At 35.8% G+C, this 18,387-nt stretch overlaps 1 protein-coding gene across 2 annotated transcripts in view; it reads left to right on the top strand.

Annotated features, from left to right (window-relative positions):
- The window catches only part of STAM (signal transducing adaptor molecule), a 72,927-nt gene extending 59,954 nt beyond the window's left edge, over positions 1-12,973 (top strand). For both annotated transcript variants that reach the window (XM_004425327.3, XM_087420780.1), the window contains exons 10-14: positions 939-1,026; positions 1,501-1,555; positions 2,128-2,281; positions 4,033-4,208; positions 11,185-12,973. In XM_004425327.3, the coding sequence (XP_004425384.1) occupies positions 939-1,026; positions 1,501-1,555; positions 2,128-2,281; positions 4,033-4,208; positions 11,185-11,422 (711 nt within the window). In that variant the 3' untranslated portion in view covers positions 11,423-12,973. The remainder of the gene's footprint in view (positions 1-938; positions 1,027-1,500; positions 1,556-2,127; positions 2,282-4,032; positions 4,209-11,184) is intronic.
- The last annotated feature ends 5,414 nt before the right edge of the window (positions 12,974-18,387 follow it).

Raw genomic sequence — 18,387 nt, 5'->3', positions numbered from 1 at the left:
CTCATGATTAATTCACCTCAAACTGTTCTCCTTCTATACAGAATATAGAGTTTTGTTTTGGTTTAAATAACTACTTTGCTTAGAATTGGTAGTCTTTAGTTTATTTACCTAATGTACCTATATTTAGTAGCATAACTACATAAGAACCACTCATAGAGAAAAGTTTGTAGTTCTTAGCAGTATTCTTTGGTACATGAGATCTATATTTTGATTTTTAAAAACTTACATATAAATTCATGTGTACTTATATAATGTATAGATATATTTATGTAGTGATGGCTTCATTAGTTTCACTGGTCTTATAACAAAAGATTCTGAAACAGGTCTGAGTCATTGCTTTGAGATGCCTTCCAGCCTTTCCCACATAGGAGAATGGAGAAACCACAAATCCTCCTCCTTCCTTTTATGACAAACTGAAACATGGGTGGAAAGAAAATCTAGAACAAATCCTTATGGCCCTACTTAGAAGGAGAACAGCTGTAATGTAGCTTAGCTATGCCTTATTAAAACAGCTGCATATTCACCATGGTGAAGTAATAACTGAGTTGTTAGTCATGAGTAATGCCAGCTTGAGAGAGAGATTACACCTGTCAGCATGGCAAGGCTACAGCTCCTCCAAAACAAAGTGACACAGAAATCCACTAGCATGACATAGGAGATTGAAGAACTCACATGTTGTAAGTTTAAATGTGGCTTTATTTCTTCTCATTTAAGAGAGTGTCTATTAACAGTTTCAAAAATAAGTAGGAAGAGCTTTCAAGGCTCTGACTTCACATGGTACCAAAGAGAATACACAGATACTAAATACATAAAAGCAAAATTGGAGTCTCCATATCTGTGAATTATAAAAGTTCTCTATCTGTTATCAACAATGAAGTGAGAACATAGTGTTGTATAATGATTCATTGCTTTTTATATTAACTATTTAATTCCTGTAGGATAAAATGGACCAATTACTGCAGATGTTGCAAAGTACAGATCCCAGTGATAATCAACCAGATCTTCCAGAGTTACTTCATCTTGAAGGTAAACCTTGTTTTCCATTTACCTTGCAAATAAAGAATAATTAGAGGTTATATCTAGTGTTCATTCAAATTACAGAATGGTTTTATATTTAAATAAAATTGAGAATGATATAAAAAATGTTAACATTTCTCCCTCTTCTGTGACCTAGACTCACATTTATATGCAGTTTAATCCTTTGGTAGAATTCAAATTCTTATACTTTTTTATTCAAATTAAGTATTTTATTCAACATTTTAAAATGTAAAATGAAAATTGATACTTGAAAATTTTTGATATCAATACAATCAATCTAAAGTATTGATTTTCTAAATACCCGAAGTAATCAGTCTTAGGTTCTCTGGGCTAAGGTTAATTAATATAATTTTTACTACTACAAATTAGATTTTTTATTTCTTAAAATTATATGCATGTCCATCGAAGACTGGCTTTCTTTTGCTGTGTTTTCTTATATTTCTTCAAATCTTGTCATCTTAGCAATGTGTCACCAGATGGGACCTCTCATTGATGAAAAGCTGGAAGATATTGATAGGTAAAAGGACATGTGCTATGTCTACATTGCGTACCTGCTTTCCTGACGTTGGGCCCCAAACTGCATAGTGGGATAGAGCTGCCATTTTATTTTGTTTTGTTTTATTTTATTTTATAAGCTGTGCCAAGGGAGCCAGTTCTCATTCACTTGTTTTCTGCTAGATGTGGGCATTAGAATTAGACCCTTCTGTCCTCTTTTTTAAAAAGTGAGGATTTATTTGACCTTCACTATATTAGTCTTTTTTTAAAAATAAGCGTTAACTGTTGTAATCACGTTTGCTATAAGTGGCATTACCAGAGCCCGCAAATGACCCCTCTCTTATTAACTAGGGAAACCTAGATATTTCAAGGTAGAGTCAAGTACAATAAGCTAGAGTTCTCCCAGCACGGTACCTAAACCTTAAACAGTTTCGGTTGCGTTGGAGCTAAAGTATAGGATATTTTCTGTTACAAGGTTAGATTTTTAATAATGTCTACTTATACCACTTTTTGCTATTTTTAGGTGTCTTATTATTTAGAACATTGTATCATTTAAATAGCTATTATGTTTCAAATTATTGTATAATATTTCAGAAAACATTCAGAACTCTCAGAACTTAATGTTAAAGTGATGGAGGCACTTTCGTTGTATACCAAGTTAATGAATGAAGATCCAATGTATTCCATGTATGCAAAATTACAGAGTCAGCAGTATTATATGCAGTCATCTGGTGTTTCTGGTTCTCAGGTAAGCTTTTAAAAACAAGTATATCATTTTAAATTCTCAAATATATTTGAGATTATTTGGAATAGCTGTGTTTTTGTGAAATGTGCAACTTTCTAAAAGTAATGTTTAGAATAAAAATAAAGTTTAAAAGAATTTTTTTACTTAAATAAATGTGTAATATACTCATTATACTAGTAGTTCTTTTTTGAAAAAACTGTTTTTCTGCAGGGGTACACATTAGAATCATTCATCAAGCTTTTTAAAAAATACGGATGCTTTTTGAAAAAATACAGATACTTTGGCCCCACCCCAGACCTTTCAAATCAGAATCTTCAGGAATGAGGCCCAAACATCTGTATATTTTTAAAGCTTCATATGTAATTATCTGGGTAAGAGTTGCAATTTTTGTCTGAGTAAAATTTCTAATTCTTAGTAAATTCTTCTGAGTATCTACAGTTTTCAGTTTTTTAGTGAGCCGGTTTAATCTGAATTTTTCCCTTTCCTTTACATGAGAATGCTTGTAATGCAGTTTTCCCTATATTCACCCAAAGCAACTATTTCAAGAGCCTCTTTTTCACAAACTCAGTAAGTTCAGAGTATAGGGAATAATTAGCCAGGCACTCCATTTTCTCCATGTAAAGTGACACAAACTTTGTGCAGATTAATGTTTTTTTAGCATGGTCCATTTCCCCTGAAATGAGGGGTCAAAACCTTGGAGATGAGCAGTCAGGCTTGAGGGGCTAGATAACTCCTCCTCATGGATCTTGATACCAGTTTGAGCCAACAAAAACAAAAGATTTGCAAAGTATTAAAAAAAATGCATTTATAAAGACTGGAATAGAGCTGTGTTAATAATAAAGACCTTTTGTATTCTGATCTATGGTGAATCTCTTAGGGCTTAACAGAAGTGCTAAGATGATTGTGGTCTTGTATCCTGATGGTTGTGTTACTATCTTGACAGCTGGTAAGAGTCTTACTACATAGACAGTGGAGTTGTCTTTCCAAACGTGTGGAGTGGAAGGATCTACTGAATACTGCAGAAAATAAGAACATTATGTGTGTTTAAGATTTGGGGCATTTAAGACTTCAATTTCTTTAGATGAAAACAAGTATAGTTTTTAGATGCAGGAGGAGTAAAGGGCCAAATCTAGCCTTCTACGCATTTTTTTAAAATAAAATTTTACTGGAACACAACCATTCTCATCCATTTATGCATTATTTCTGGCTACTTTCTATATGGGCAGAGTTTAGTAGTTGTGACAGAGACTATATGGCCCACAAAGCCTGAAATATTTACTATCTGGACCTTTACAAAAAAGTTTGCTGACCCCTGCTTTAGAAAGTTAGTTCAATAAACCGTAATTTAGGAAATACGAATTGTATCTGTAAGCAAATGCAATCTATTGATATGAAACAATGAATTGAAAGACACTTCTTAAACATCCTTTGAGATTCCTTTTAGGGAAGTATTTAAAATATCAACATGGAAAGAGATTATATTAGTATGAAGTTTCAAGGTAAGTTTCTTTACTGCTTCTGTATGGAGATAAACACAAATTTAGCTAATGTGTACATAAGAACAAAAATCATCGGGAGCCCACTTCACTGAAAAGGATTTTTTTAAATGCCTGTTAACAGAAGTAACTTAAAAAAAAAAGACATCACAGCTGTAATTGCTGTTCTTTTTGTAACTGAATGCCTCTGCAAAGAAAATTTGAAATGGCTGTTAAAATCTTGGAGAATCTAATGTGTTTTATCATGAACTGTTCTAGGTGTATCCAGGGCCTCCTCAAAGTGGTGCTTACCTGGTTACAGGGAATGCCCAGATGAGCCATCTCCAGAGCTACAGTCTTCCCCCCGAGCAACTTTCTTCTCTCAGCCAAGGAGCAGTTCCACCATCTGCAAACCCAGCCCTTCCTAGTCAGCAGACTCAGGCTTCTTACCCAAAGTAATTTGATTATTGACTCTTGTTTACAGTTAGTGCTATTAAAACTCTTAAGTGCCCCCATCATCTGTAACTATAAGAACTGGATAAGAAAAATCCAGGGTAGATGTCATCACTGATAGCAGATGGTCAACCCCTGCAGTATTGCAGTCCTAGCCAGCGAGCCAGTCCTTTGTCTCACTGATTCATTGAACTGCTGTGGTCTAGTTCTAGCTCTGTAGTTTTTATATTCCTGTCATAATTTGTTTTTGTTTTTGTTTGAGTCTATGATGATATTTGCTAAGGATTTTAATGAAACAAATTTGATAACTTAATTTTTTCCACAAATTTCATATAAAATCTAGATATTTTTGTTATCATTATTGTTTTAAAATTTATAGTTCTGGGCTATCTCTTAAAGACAAATATTCTTTTCTTTTTGCCCTGTGTTGGAATTTAGTATATATCACAGCAGGATAAACCATTTGAAAAGAGATGGTACAGAAGCTAAATGGCCCTGTGGTTCATGGGGCAAGTAGCTGAGCGTGGAATGACAGGCCTGTTGTTTTGGTCATTTACTTATAATGCCCCCTAACATGTAGTTAAATGATTATATATTATATAATTTAAAATTATATAAATGCCTTTTCTGCTTCAATGGGAATCTAAGCTGAAGTCTTTCCTTTAAAGTGAATAAAAGATGGGCTTTAAGAGTTCACTGGTGTGTAATTCTAAAAGTCGTGATATTCTGACTCATGACAGAAGTTTCTTGGTGGCATAGGCACAGTTCCTAGGAACCTTTCCATCAGTGTTGCAGTTGCCCATAAGGTGCTCCTTTACTGCCCTCACTATTGTATTATTCATCCTCAAAAGAGTCACACTCTGGGGATGCTTGGGGATTTTCAAATGTTATTTTGTGGTCACATCTAGTATTCTGAAGTGACCTTGAGAAGGACGGTAATAGGGAGGCCTATTATAAGCATCAAAAAACAGGGTGCTCCCTACTGGGTTATGTAGCCTAGGAAAAAATGTTAGATGTAGCTCTTTCCGACCCAGGACTTTTTTTTTTAAAGTTGAAATTTGGTGCAAGTGAATACCCTTACATGGAAAATAAGCTAATCGGTAGGGGCAGCTGTTCTTAGAAGAATAACATGCTGCTTTAAAACAAGATAGAAAGTGAGCAGAGGTAGGTGGTGTTAAGAAGTCAGCCAGTGTGCATGGGTTATGTAGGAAGCTAGTCCTCTGTCATTGTGTCACATGCTTCTGTAGCTACTTGGTTACTGGAGATTACTTGGGGACCATTCTTAATTCAAGGCCTTGAGAATTTATCCTTTTGAGTGAGATAATCTGTTGGTAGGTGCTTAAACCACGATGTGCTATAGAGCTGCAGCACTGTGTTGCTATTTGCTGGGGGTTGCTCGGTCGCTTCTGTAGTCAAGATGTGAAGTCCCTGGGTGGCGTGTGATCTATTCTGGGGCTTGACTCTGCTCTGATATGTTGTAGCTATTAATGTCAGCTCTCAAAAACACATGTAGGTTTCAATAGGTGGCTTTTGTAGAGCATTTCCTTGAAATGTTTAACTCTCTTTGCCTGGCTAATTCCGATTTATACTTTAGTTCTTAGCTTCATCTTTTCTGAAACGCCCATCTTGCCTTCCCACCTGTCCAGCACTGTTCCTCCTCTTTGCTGTCACAGGACCCCAGCACACTGTGTACTGTACTGTCTTGTAATTGCCTGAGAACTTGTCTGTGTCTTCACTAACCTCTCTTATCTTGAGAGCTGGAGCTGAGTCTTTTTTACCTTTATATCTCCACTGTGTAGCACAGAGGTTTACACCTGGTAGAAACTCAGTAAATATTTGATAAATAAATGTTTAAATGTTGATAAGAATTTCAAGTGCTGTGTTATGCCAGTAAGATATATTTTTTAATTCCTTGCAAAGGCTTCACAAAGGCTTTGAGGCAATTTTTAAAAAGGTATATAAATGTGTAACATATTTATAAATACATAAGAACAGGTGTGTGTGTGTGTATTTAAATGAAGAAATTGATGGCAAAGCCAATGGAGATAACAAGATGGGAAGGAGCAAGAATTGGAGTTAGAAGTATACTTGGTGGAGGTGTACTGCATATTTGACTCGAGCTTTTTCATTGTAAATCAAAGTCAATGATGACATTTTTTTTTTTCCGTTTTTGGTAGGCAGGTTTTTTAGTATCCCTCAATTCATATCGAGGATGCAATTTCTTACTCTTTTATATATAATTTTGGTTCTGGGGTATCACTTTTCCAGACCTCTGTCACCCTAGGACGATCTCACTGATAACTGGGGAAGATAGTACTGACACACTTTCTAAACCTGCCTGTAGTGATGGTGGCGGTGATAGTACTAAGCCGACCAAAGCTATGCACTTGTCTATTATTTCAGTTTACTGCTGTTAAACAGATGTTTATTAAACATTTAGTCTGTGCCAGATACTGTGTTAGACATTTGATGTACAAGTATAATTTAGAGTTTCTTTTTTCTTACAGTTTTGAGATATAATTGACATATAAAATTTTATGTTTAAGGTGTACAACCTGTTGATTTGATACATTTATATGTTGCAAAATGATTACTACCATAGCATTAGCTCCCACCTCCATCCCCTCACATAGTTACCGTTTCTTTTTTGTGGTGAGAACATTTAAAGATTTCCTCTCTTAGCAACATTCAAGTATATGATTCAGGATTATTAGCTATAATCACCGTGCTGTTCATTAAATCCGCAAACTTATTCATCTTATAACTGGAAGTTTGTATCCAATATCTCCCCATCTCCTCCACTCCCTGACCCCTGGTAACCATCATTCTACTCTCTGTCTGAGTTTGACTTTTTTAGATTCCACATATGAGTAAGATCATAATGCCCTCAAATCTCATCCAAGTTGTGGTAAATGGCAAGATTTCCTTCTCATGGCTGAATAATATTCTATTTTGTGTGTGTGTGTATCTATCTGTACATATATATATATACACACATATACACACCACACCTTCTTTATTAATTCATTGATGGACACTTAGGTTGTTTCCATATCTTGGCTATTGCGAGTAATACTGCAGTGAACATGGGAGTGCAGATATCTCAACGAGATCCTGATTTCAGTTCCTTTGGATATTTACCCAGAATTGGGATGCTGGACCATATGGTAGTTCTATTTTTATTTTGTTGAGGAACCTCCAAACTGTTTTCCGTAGTGACTGTGCCAATTTATATGCCCACCAACAGTGCACAAGTGTCCATCCCCTTTTCTCCACATCCTTGTCAGTGCTTGTTATCTCTTATCTTTTTGATGATAGCCATTCTAACAGGTGCGAGGTGATATCTCATTGTGGTTTGGATTTGCATTTCCCTGATACTTAGTGGTGTTGAGCACTTTTCATGTATCTGTTGGCCATCTGTATGTCTTTTTTGGAAAAGTGTGTATTCAGTTCCTCTGCCCATTTTTCAATCGGGTTGTTAGTTTTTTTGCTGTTGAGTTGTATGAGTTCTTTCTTTATTTTGGATACTAACCCCTTATCAGATATATGGTCTGCAAATATTTACTCCCATTCCATAGGTTGCCTTTTCATTTTGTTGATAGTTTCTTTTGCTGTGCAGAAGCGTTTTAGTTTGATGTAGTCCCACTTGTTTACCTTTGCTTTTGTTGCTTGTGCTGTCATATCCAGGAAAGCATTGCTGAGACCAGTGTCAAGGAGCTTTTTCCCTATGTTCCTTTAGGAGTTTTACAGTTTCTAGTCTTTAATTTAATCCATTTCAAGTTCGTGTTTTGTGAGTGGTGTAAGACAGGGGTCCAATTTCACTCTTCTGCGTGTGGTTTTCCAGTTCTCCCAGCACCTTTTATGGAAAAGCTGTCATTTCCTCCTTAAGTAGTCTTGGCTCACTGGTCAAATATTAGTTGACTATTGATGTAGAGTTTCTTAGCCTCAAGGTGCTTACTGGCTATTAGAGGCAAACACACAAAAAATATGTAATTACAACAAATTACTAATAAAGGTATATGCAAGGGTGCTTTAGAAGCCTCAGGGTTCAGGGAATGTTTACAAGAAAATATGCTCAACTGTTCTTCTTAGCCTAGAGTAAAAAAAGAAAGATTTTCTATCATGAGCAAAGATGTAGTATGAAATGTCATGGTACCTATGGAATGATTAAAATGGGGAGTTGTGAAAACGCATGGTACATGTTGGACATTACCAAAAGTACAGTGTTACTAAAGGATTGAATTCTGTGATGGGAGAGGGTGAGAGACACACTTAGAGTTATTGACAAGGATATTGAATAGTCCTGGATATTGTATTAAGGAGTTTTTGTCACACCTAGGAAAGTCCATAAAGAGCTTTAAATGGCAATAGGATAGATGGATTCATAGGGGCTAGGTTAGAAACCAGGAGATGGTGTATATTAGGCGAGAAATGTTAGGTGTCTAACTGCAAGATATAATGATGTAGGTGGGAAAAGAGTTATTTAGGAGATTAGCAAATTATTGCATATGGGTGACAAGGTGGGGAGATAGTGCAATGCAGAGGTATGAGAGAGACGTATTTGGTGAATTGCTGGGATTTGTCCTTGCGCAACTGGGTAGATGGTGGAACTGTAAGTTGAGATAAGACATATAGTACAAAATGGGAATGATTACAGTAATGGGTAACATTTATGGGATGTTTAGTAAGTACCAGGCACTGTGCCATATGCTTTACATGTATTAACTCATTTACTCTAATAAACTATGAAGTAGGTACACTATAATCTCCATTTTATAAATGAGGAAACTGAGGCATGGAGGGAGGAGTAAGGTCCCACTTAGCTAAGATTCAAAACCAGACAGTTTGGCTCAGCATTATATTACAGCAGTATTGTGGTCCTTATTGATGTAAATAATAGCATGAAATCTGACTTCTTTTAATATTTTATATCGCACAACGCCTCACATATGGAATGGTAATGGGTGATGCCTTTAAGCATTACTTAAGGGGTGACATTAGTTGGTGGAATGTAGCAGCAAGTGACTGTCTGTATATTATAATAATGAATGTTTAGTTTGTGCAGAGTACAAGAGCATTGAATTTACCAACAATTGCTTTATAAACAATCTAGCAATTGAAGAAAAGTTTAGAAATAGGCAGTATTTTTAAAATGTTGGGCAATTGCCCATTGTATAGCTTATTTTAATACATTTTTAATAGAAATGTGGGGAAAAATCTCAATGTTAAACCTCCTAGTATTTCTCTTTATATAGCTAACCTAGTGTGTTACACATAGTAGAAACTTAAATATCAGGTTGGGAATGGAAGAGAAGCAGCAGGGACATGAAGAAAGACAACTTGGAAGGACCTCTTTTGCTCTGGTGGAAGAGGAGCAGTGCGCACGTGGAGGGTGCCTTGGATGGGGTGCTGACAGTTGATCAGTTACGGCAGGAGGGAAGGCGGAGTGTGTGAGTGGGCGTAGGTGCAGATGGTTGATGAGTGTTGTGGTGGGGTTAGATGGAAAGTCTTCTCTTATTTGCTTCTTTGTTTTCAGGGAAATAAGAGAAACAAGGTTATCAAGCTTTCGTCTCCCCTAGTCCACCAGAACTGCTCTTGTCAGGCACCAGTGATTTCCATATTGCCAGATCCAATGACCACTTCCTTTTTGAAACACTTTCTTCACTTGGCCGTGACCATTCTCTCTTAGTTTTCCTTCTACCTTATTGCCACTCCGCAGTCTTCTTTGCCTAGTGCCTCTTTATCTTCCAGACTTCTAGATCTGGGGCTCAAACTATGAACTGCTTTTTTCTCTGTTTGCAGTCACTCACAGGGGATCTCATTCAGGCCCATGATTCTTTACACCACATGTATGCTGATGACTCCCAAATGTGTATTTTTAATCCTAACCTCTCCACTGGACTCCAGGCTTAAATAGCTGACTGCCTTTTCATTCTCTTTTCTTGTGAATCTTCTGTATATCTCACTTGACATGTGCAGAATTGTACTTTGATTCTCCCTCCCCAAATCTACTCTAGTCCTTATCTGTAGTCTTTTCCTTTTCAGTGAATAGCCATTCTACCAATGATTTCTACCAGTTATTCAGTTCTAAGACCTCAGACATTGTTGACCACTCTGCCTATTAGCAAATTTTGATGGCACTACCTTCAAAATCTGACCCTTTCCTCTCCTTTCCACCATGTCCACCATGGCTCCAGCCGCCTGTTAGCTTTCACCTGGAGGATTGTTATAGCCCCCAGGCAGTTATCCTTGCGTCTATCATTGTCCCAGAGTGAGCCTGCTAAAACCTAAGTCAAATCACATCACTCTTCTGTCCAAAACCAACCAGTGTCTTTCCATCTCACTCACATGTAGCCAGAATCCTTATTACGGTCTACAAGGCACTATATGTTCTAAAGCTCCTCTCCTGTTTAATGCTGCCACTTAATTTTACGCCACTCTTCCCTTTGCTCACTCTGCTTCAGCTGTCATGGCCTCCTTGCTGTTCCTTGAACACGCCTGGCATTTTCTTTTCTCAAAGGCTTCCGTTCTTGCTGTTCTCTTTGCCTGAAATGCCCTTTTCCTGGATAATCGGTATGACTCCCTCCCTCACTTAAATGTCTCTGCTTAGATGTTGCCTTATCTGAGAGGCCTTCCCCCCGCCCTGTGTAGACTGCAATCCCTTGTCCCAGGAACTCTTGCTCCTCCTACTCTGCTTAATGTTTCTTCATGCCAGTTATTACCTCTCGATATATTGTAAATTTGTCATCTTTTTCTCCTTTTAGACTGTAATTTCCAAGACAGTAGGGATTTTTTTTCCTTCCTTCTTTATGATATCCTAGTACCGAAAATAACAACGTTTGGCACGTTATAGGTATTTAGTAAATGTTTATTGAATGGGTTTCAGGAATTAATGAATGTTTATTGAATAACTTTCCTGTTTATCTCTAAATGGCTAAGTCAATATGTATCTAATTGAGTGTTTTTTCCCCTCGACAGCACAATGGTCAGTTCTGTTCAAGGAAATACATATCCCAGCCAGGCTTCAGTATACAGTCCTCCTCCTGCTGCCGCTGCCGCTGCCACCGCTGCTGATGTCCCTCTGTACCCGAATGCAGGAACTAATATGTCCCAGGTGCCAAACTATAATCTAACATCATCAGCGCTGCCTCAAGCAGGAGGCAGTCAACAGGCGCCTCAGCTACAGCAAGCGTATTCTCAGAAGGCTCTGCTATAGGACTTGGGCCTCCTTCTTGTGGCAGAGGCCTGCTAAATGCCGCTGACGATGTTACGAGATTCTTTAATATCTTAAGATTTGTTTATCCTCAGCTTATAGGAATTTATCTTGGTCGACAAGTTCAAATATTCAAGAAGGTAGAATTCTCTTCAATTTGCACTGACTTTTTAGAGGTTCTTCCTTCCCCCTTCCCCAGAGGAATGAAACTACTTACAACATTTAATTCCTTTCATAATATGAAAGAATTGATACAAGATTGTCTCGTATAATTACCTGGTCTGCAAAAAGTCAAACTACAAAAACTGTTGTGATAAATGTTATGTACATATATTGATGTGTAACTTTAGTAGTGGCCATTTTGTATCACAGTGGTGATCATGTGAATATATTTAACACTGTTAAATTAATTTACATTGCTATTTTATTTTAATCATGAACAACTACCGTATTTCATAATGTTTTGTGTAAATTTAAGATAATTACACTGTCCTTCTAAACTGCAAGAGAACAAAGCTATAGCATATTTACATGAAGACATTATGTTGTCCATGTTTCAGTTTCACATTAAACTGAACCTTCCTTTGACTAATTGTGAGCTAAACATATGTATATTATATCTTTCTGTAGCCTCTGCATACTACTAGCTGTCATCACACCAGCGTACAGTAGCTAAATTTTTGGTGCAATTATAGCAAATGATGATGTTCTCCTTCAAACTTTATATACTGGCATGTTATTTCAGAATATTTTGGGACCATGAGACAAAATTTAAGATCACATTCTTTATATCTTATTTTTAAAGAGAGAATGTTGATTTACTTTTTCCTAGTTGAAGATAGTAATTAGGTTTCTAAGCTGTATACTGTGTTTATTGGTGACAGTGACACCAAAGATAGAGGCAATGGATAGAAATTTTTAAACTGGAAAGAAAACATGAATTACACTACATTTTCAAAGTCTCTTGTAATTATTTAGGATGTAAACAAAATTTGATTCGTCTGTCTTATCCCACTACTAGTCTTTTAAGTATGTCTTTAACACTTTGTATCCTTTAATTCTTCATTAAAATGGATATAAGTAGATGTTTCAAAATGATGTATATTACTGGCTTTACTTAACAGTTTGTATTTTTGTTCTTATCTTTCAAACTGGATTTTTGGGGTGCTCTCTCTCTTTTAAAGTTCTGAAGGAATTATTTTGGCTTCCTATTCAGGAGTGTTTTTGAATGAGTGCTTTTCTTTTAGTCCATATGAAATATGTTTTCCACTGACATTTTAATCTTCTTAAATATTTATAATTTCCCTAGTTGTGCTATACTGTTATTTAACACTATTATTTAAATAATTGGAAAATTGAATTGAGCATCATATTAAAAGAATTTATTTATTAACAGATTTCACACCATAAATGAAAACTTAATTTGTATTTTCTAAAACTATTGTAATCAAGTAGCGTGTTTCTTTCCTTTTTGACAAATGATTCCATCCTGGCGAGTAATCTTATGGTGACTAATTTCATAAGTTCAGATTTAAAGCACCCTCTTCAGCTTCAGCGTTTCACCCTAGTCTTGTGTTTTCCTGAGCTTGGAGTATGTTGCTCTTGGGGCCGGCCTGGTGGAGTGGTTAAGTTGGTGTGCTCCACTTCAGCAGCCCAGGGTTCACAGGTTCAGGTCCCGGCATGGACCTATGCACTGCTTATCAAGCCACGCTGTGGTGGCATCCCACATATAAAGTAGAGGAAGATGGGCATGGATGTTAGCTCAGGGCCAGTCTTCCTCAGAAAAAAGAGAAGGATTGGCAACAGATGTTAGCTCAGGGCTAGTCTTCCTTACCAAAAACAAAAAGAGTATGTTGCCCTCAAATAGTAATTTTAAAATTTGAATTCAAACTTTACATTTAAAAATATTTTAATACGTTTTGATAAACATAGACAGATTAGTCTTTTTCATTACACTTTGAATATTCTAGTTTAACTGATATGCTTTTCCCCGAATCATATTACATTTTTCTTTTTGTCTTTTGATAAATTCCTGTTTACCAGTGGCAAATTAATTATCTTTTTCCCATTTTATTTTGATATCCTTCATGCGGTAAAATCAATGACCTATTCTCTAGTGTGCTTTTTGCCCTGTAAAAGTCAAAGAAAGGTGAAATGAAAAAAAGCTACCCTTATTACTATGCATATACATTTTTCTTTACCTATTACATTACTAAACCTATAAAGGTTTAAATGATGAATACTTAAAACTGATACTATATTTGTGCTTTTCATTTATTAGGTGTAAAAATATCAGATGGAAAAATTCCGATGAAAAGGAACTGTTGGGTTTTCCATCTTTCAGATGATATGGCAAGGACAGAAATAGAAAAGCATCAATTAGGAGCACAAATGGTTTATTCTGAAACCAGTATATGTGTTGCATTTTCAAAAAAATCTTTGTTTAAAATATAGCTGTCCTTTTTTTAAGAAATAGAATTATTTATAAAATGAACTAACTGTAATATGAATTTCTGTGAAGAAAATTTTACTGCTCAATTTCTTTCCTTTATAGTTTAAGTGTGTATCCATAAACCAGTGACATCTAAATGGAAAAATTCAGTCCAGTTACTATCTAGCATAAATAGCTGAGAAACCCCACGGCAATTGGATATGATAATATATCAATGCCCTAGACCTACTTGGAGTGATATGTAGTATGTACTGACTGTGATTTTACAGTCTTTTCTGACTCTGTGACCCTCCTTCACCGTCACCTATGTCTCCTACTCAGTGAGGGACCTTTTCTGTGCCTGGAGATTCCCTTCTTTATATTAAAAAACTTCTGGAACTTTGTGTCTATACATCTTAATTTTTGTTTTTAAAATGCTTAATAGACCACTAGTGTTCCTTTCTGATATTCATATATGACATATGTAAAATTCAGCTTGAAAACAAGTTTAGTCCAAAGCTTCAAATTTATGTAAGACAAATTAGTGTCCTATATGATCAACTATGCAACTATCAAAACTATAAATTATTTCATAAATGAGGTCCATTGGTATAATTGGTCAAATTTTCATCTGTTTAATACATTAAAATCAGTTTTCTTTTTCTCATCTGTTTTCTTGGTCTTCTTACCACTTGTACTAATAATTATAGCTTTCTGTTATATCACTTTAAAAAATTTAATAGCAAAACTATAGTTTAAAATTTTCACTCTTGTATCATTTTCTGATTTTTTATTTTTTGTTGATTAACTGCTCGTACCCCTTAGAATAAAATATATAGAAGAAACTTACCTAAATATTTTCTCAAAGGCCTTATGTTCAGATATCTTTTATTTCAGAATCATGGTTCAATGAAGTATTTTTGTCAAGTATCTAGGTTATTTTCTATACTATTTATAATGACATGCCCCTCTGGTTTTTAGGCAAAGCTATCTGAGTTTTTATGTATTTTTTTAGTATGATCTTCCTTTGAAATTATAATAGTTTTTTTTCTGAAGTTTTCCTAGCTTCAACAGTATTTTTTCCTGATGATATTCTAGAGCATTTTATTTTATTTTATTTTTTATTTATTTATTTTTTTTTTATTTATTTTATTTTTTCCCCCCAAAGCCCCAGTGGATAGTTGTATGTCGTAGCTGCACATCCTTCTAGTTCCTGTATGTGGGACTCGGCCTCAGGATGAACGGAGAAGCGGTGCCTTGATGCGCACCCGGGATCCGAACCCGGGCCACCAGCATCGCAGCGCGCGCACTTAACCACCAAGCCACAGGGCCGGCCCTCTAGAGCATTTTAAATCTCAGTGTTTAAAATCTTAGATTTCCTTGCTGAACAAGACTTGACATTTTATTGGTGATGACTTTTGGTCATATTGTCCTTTGCTGATTTTCTGAGTCTCTAGCTTGTGTAAAACTTCCCACTACCATCATTGTCTGTCTGCTGATTCTTTTGGGCTCATAGAATTTCTGATAAGGATTGCATATTAAATTATTAAGAGTCAGTAAGCCCTTGTATAGAAGCAAAAGGGACCGGTTTTAATGATCTGTTGTTGGTCAGAGACTTAAGAAAAAAAGTTATGTCTATTTTAAAAAAGAGTGGTGTCTACATTTTTTGATCTGATACCCTCATCAGTAGCAAATACTTTTGAGTATATAGCTTCAAGATATGTATGTATATATATTTACAAATTGCACAAATTCTACTATAGTAATATATATTGTAGATAATGAAGCAGATCAAAGAATAGAAATCTTAAAAGGGTGAGAGAAAAAATTATTAATAGAAATGCTAATATTTTCCTCCCGTATCTCTGGTTCTTGTAGTCAGTGTCCTATGATGTGTATACCCAATTTGGAGACCTCTGTTTTAGAGGTTAAGATTAAACAGAGGGAGTAGGATATTACTAAGTTGGCCCCTTGAAGTAAGTATCTGATACTACAAGTGATGCTTTTCCCAACAACTTTTTATGTTGAGGATTTTCAGACATACAGAAAGATTGAAAGAACACCTGAGTACTCTTTGTCTAGATTCAGTAGTCATCAACATTTTGTCACATTTGCTTTATTTCTTTATGTATGTTTATATATACATGTGTGTGTATACACGTTTATGTGTATAGGTGTGTCTGTATATGTATACACACACGTACTTTATTTTGTGAATAGACAAGTTACAAACTTTGTAAACTATACTTCTAAGTATTTCATCGTGTATCTTGTAAGGATAAGTATATTCTCTTACATAACCTAAACCTTTATTACATCTAGGAAAACTAACAGTGATTCTGTAATATCGTTGTTATCAAATGCCCCCCAACCTGCCTTTTATAGATATATATTTTTAAAAATCCAGGAACATATACCACGTTTTTTATGTTCTTTTGTTTTTTGTGTTCTTTTGTTCTCTATTAATCTGGATTGAGCTCCTCCTTTTTTGCTTCATGACCTTGACTTTTTAAAGATCTACACCAGTTGTCTCGTAGACCATCCCACGTTCTGGATTTATCTCTTCTTTATGGTGTTATTTAACTTGATGCTCTTTTCTCATTTTAGTACTCTTTATTACTACTTAATCCTAAAAGAATTACAATCAGAACCGTATGATTTATGGTTAAAAGTAATGAATCTACATTTTTTGGGCTCACATCAGAAAGCTGTGCGTATCCATGCACGTTGCTAACCGTGAAGTGTAGTAACTGTATGGCAGGCTGTATACTCAGGCCACTGGTGCTGCCGTAGCTCAGCGCAGTGTTGTGTTCTTCACTTCGAATTGCAGTCAGAGTCACTGAAGAAAATTTGTGCCCTTTAAAAAAATGGGTAACCCCTCCTTTCCCCCATTCAAACCAAAATCACCTTTTCTCAAGCTTGTTCATCCACCTGATTCACTCTGGATGGTTTTTAGGTATTTTAAGAAGTGTAATCAACAATTATAGGACTTTATGTTTGGAAGCATAAATTTTGGCATCTTTGTTTTAAAAGACTTCCATTACCTTATAGTCACATCTTCTCTTAAGATACTGAAATCACCGAAGAGGAAGGAAAGTCTGGGTTTTTTTTTCAAAGTTCTAATTCTTAATTATTTTCCTCAAGTTGGTTACCAAACTGGAATCAGGCAGAGTAAAATTTATAACCACAGTCAAGATAGAAACACATGCGAGTTACAATAATGTACACAATCAGGTTATTAAATAGTTGGTTTAGGACCTTACATTATTTCAGCTGGTTAATGGCTGTAAAAAAAAGTAGAATAAATATTTGTAATTCGTTGTTTACATGGCAGGATATATGAAGTTTCTTTTTTTTTTTTCTTTTTTGTTTTTGTGAGGAAGATCAGCCCTGGGCTAACATCCGTGTCCATCTTCCTCTAGTTTATATGGGACGCTGCCACAGCACGGCTTGACAAGCGGTGCATCTTGGTGCACTCCTGAGATCCAAACCTGTGAACCCTCAGGCCGCCACAGCGGAGTGTGCACACTTAACTGCTACACCACTGGGCCGGCCCCATGAAGTTTCTTAAGTGCAGGATCATTACATATCTTGTTACTTGAAAAAGAGAGATGGTATATAAACAATTGAGAATGTTTTCAATTAATTATGTGTAATGTTATCTGTCAGCCAGTTCAGATGCCAGTTATGAAACGTCCATATGATATGGTTATTTTCCTCAGAACCAAAAACACAGAAAAAAAATACCTATATACTGTTTTTGGAAATTATTCCTCTTGCCTCAGAGAAAAGTATCAATATAAATATCTTTAATATTCTGTAATTTAAAAATAACACACTCTAAAGGAGTTGCTGAAGATGACAGAAGAAGTAGTAATCCGAAATACAGGTAAATTAATATTTACCAAAGAGGCTTCATTATAACAAATCCATTTCTATAAAACTGTTTCATTAATTTGCATTGTAAAAGGTATCAGTTTGTGACCACACGGGTTTCTTGTAAAGGAAGTGGTGTTGCTTTTGGTTGAAGAGAAGAATAAGAACTAAATTACATTGTAGGAGTTCACTGGACTTCTGTTCTGCTATAAAGTGGGAGTTTCAGTTCATTGCCCTAGGAATTCAGAGAACTGGATTTTAACCAAGGTATATCTTTTGTCAAAAGAATATCTTGCTAGATATGTGATCTTGGGCAGTTCCATGAATCTTTCTGGGCCTTCTACTTATTTATAAATTGTAGTGTTAGTGTAACTACGTGATCCTTTGAAGCTTGCAGAAATTCTATGCTTCAGATCCTCTACCTCTGTCTACCTTAAATACCCTGCCGTTCAGCCTGAATGACTCACCTATGCCACTGAAATTACCCTCGCCCAGCTTAGAGGAGGAGAAGGGATGGGATTGGGTTGAGTACTGTGGTACTGAAACTTGGGAACATGATCCCTAGCATATGGTCATAACAATAGACTTCCTGAAAGTAATCTGGGACTTTATTAGTAAACTCTTGAACGTTTGTTTGTGTTTGAGTGACCCCACCAGGAAC

Source organism: Ceratotherium simum, chromosome 32 (assembly GCF_057802395.1).
Source record: "Ceratotherium simum simum isolate JZ-2026a chromosome 32, ASM5780239v1, whole genome shotgun sequence".
In the NCBI taxonomy this organism is placed as follows: domain Eukaryota; kingdom Metazoa; phylum Chordata; class Mammalia; order Perissodactyla; family Rhinocerotidae; genus Ceratotherium; species Ceratotherium simum.
The sequence above is the reverse complement of the archived record's forward strand: the minus strand, read 5'-3'. Positions and strand labels throughout refer to the sequence as shown.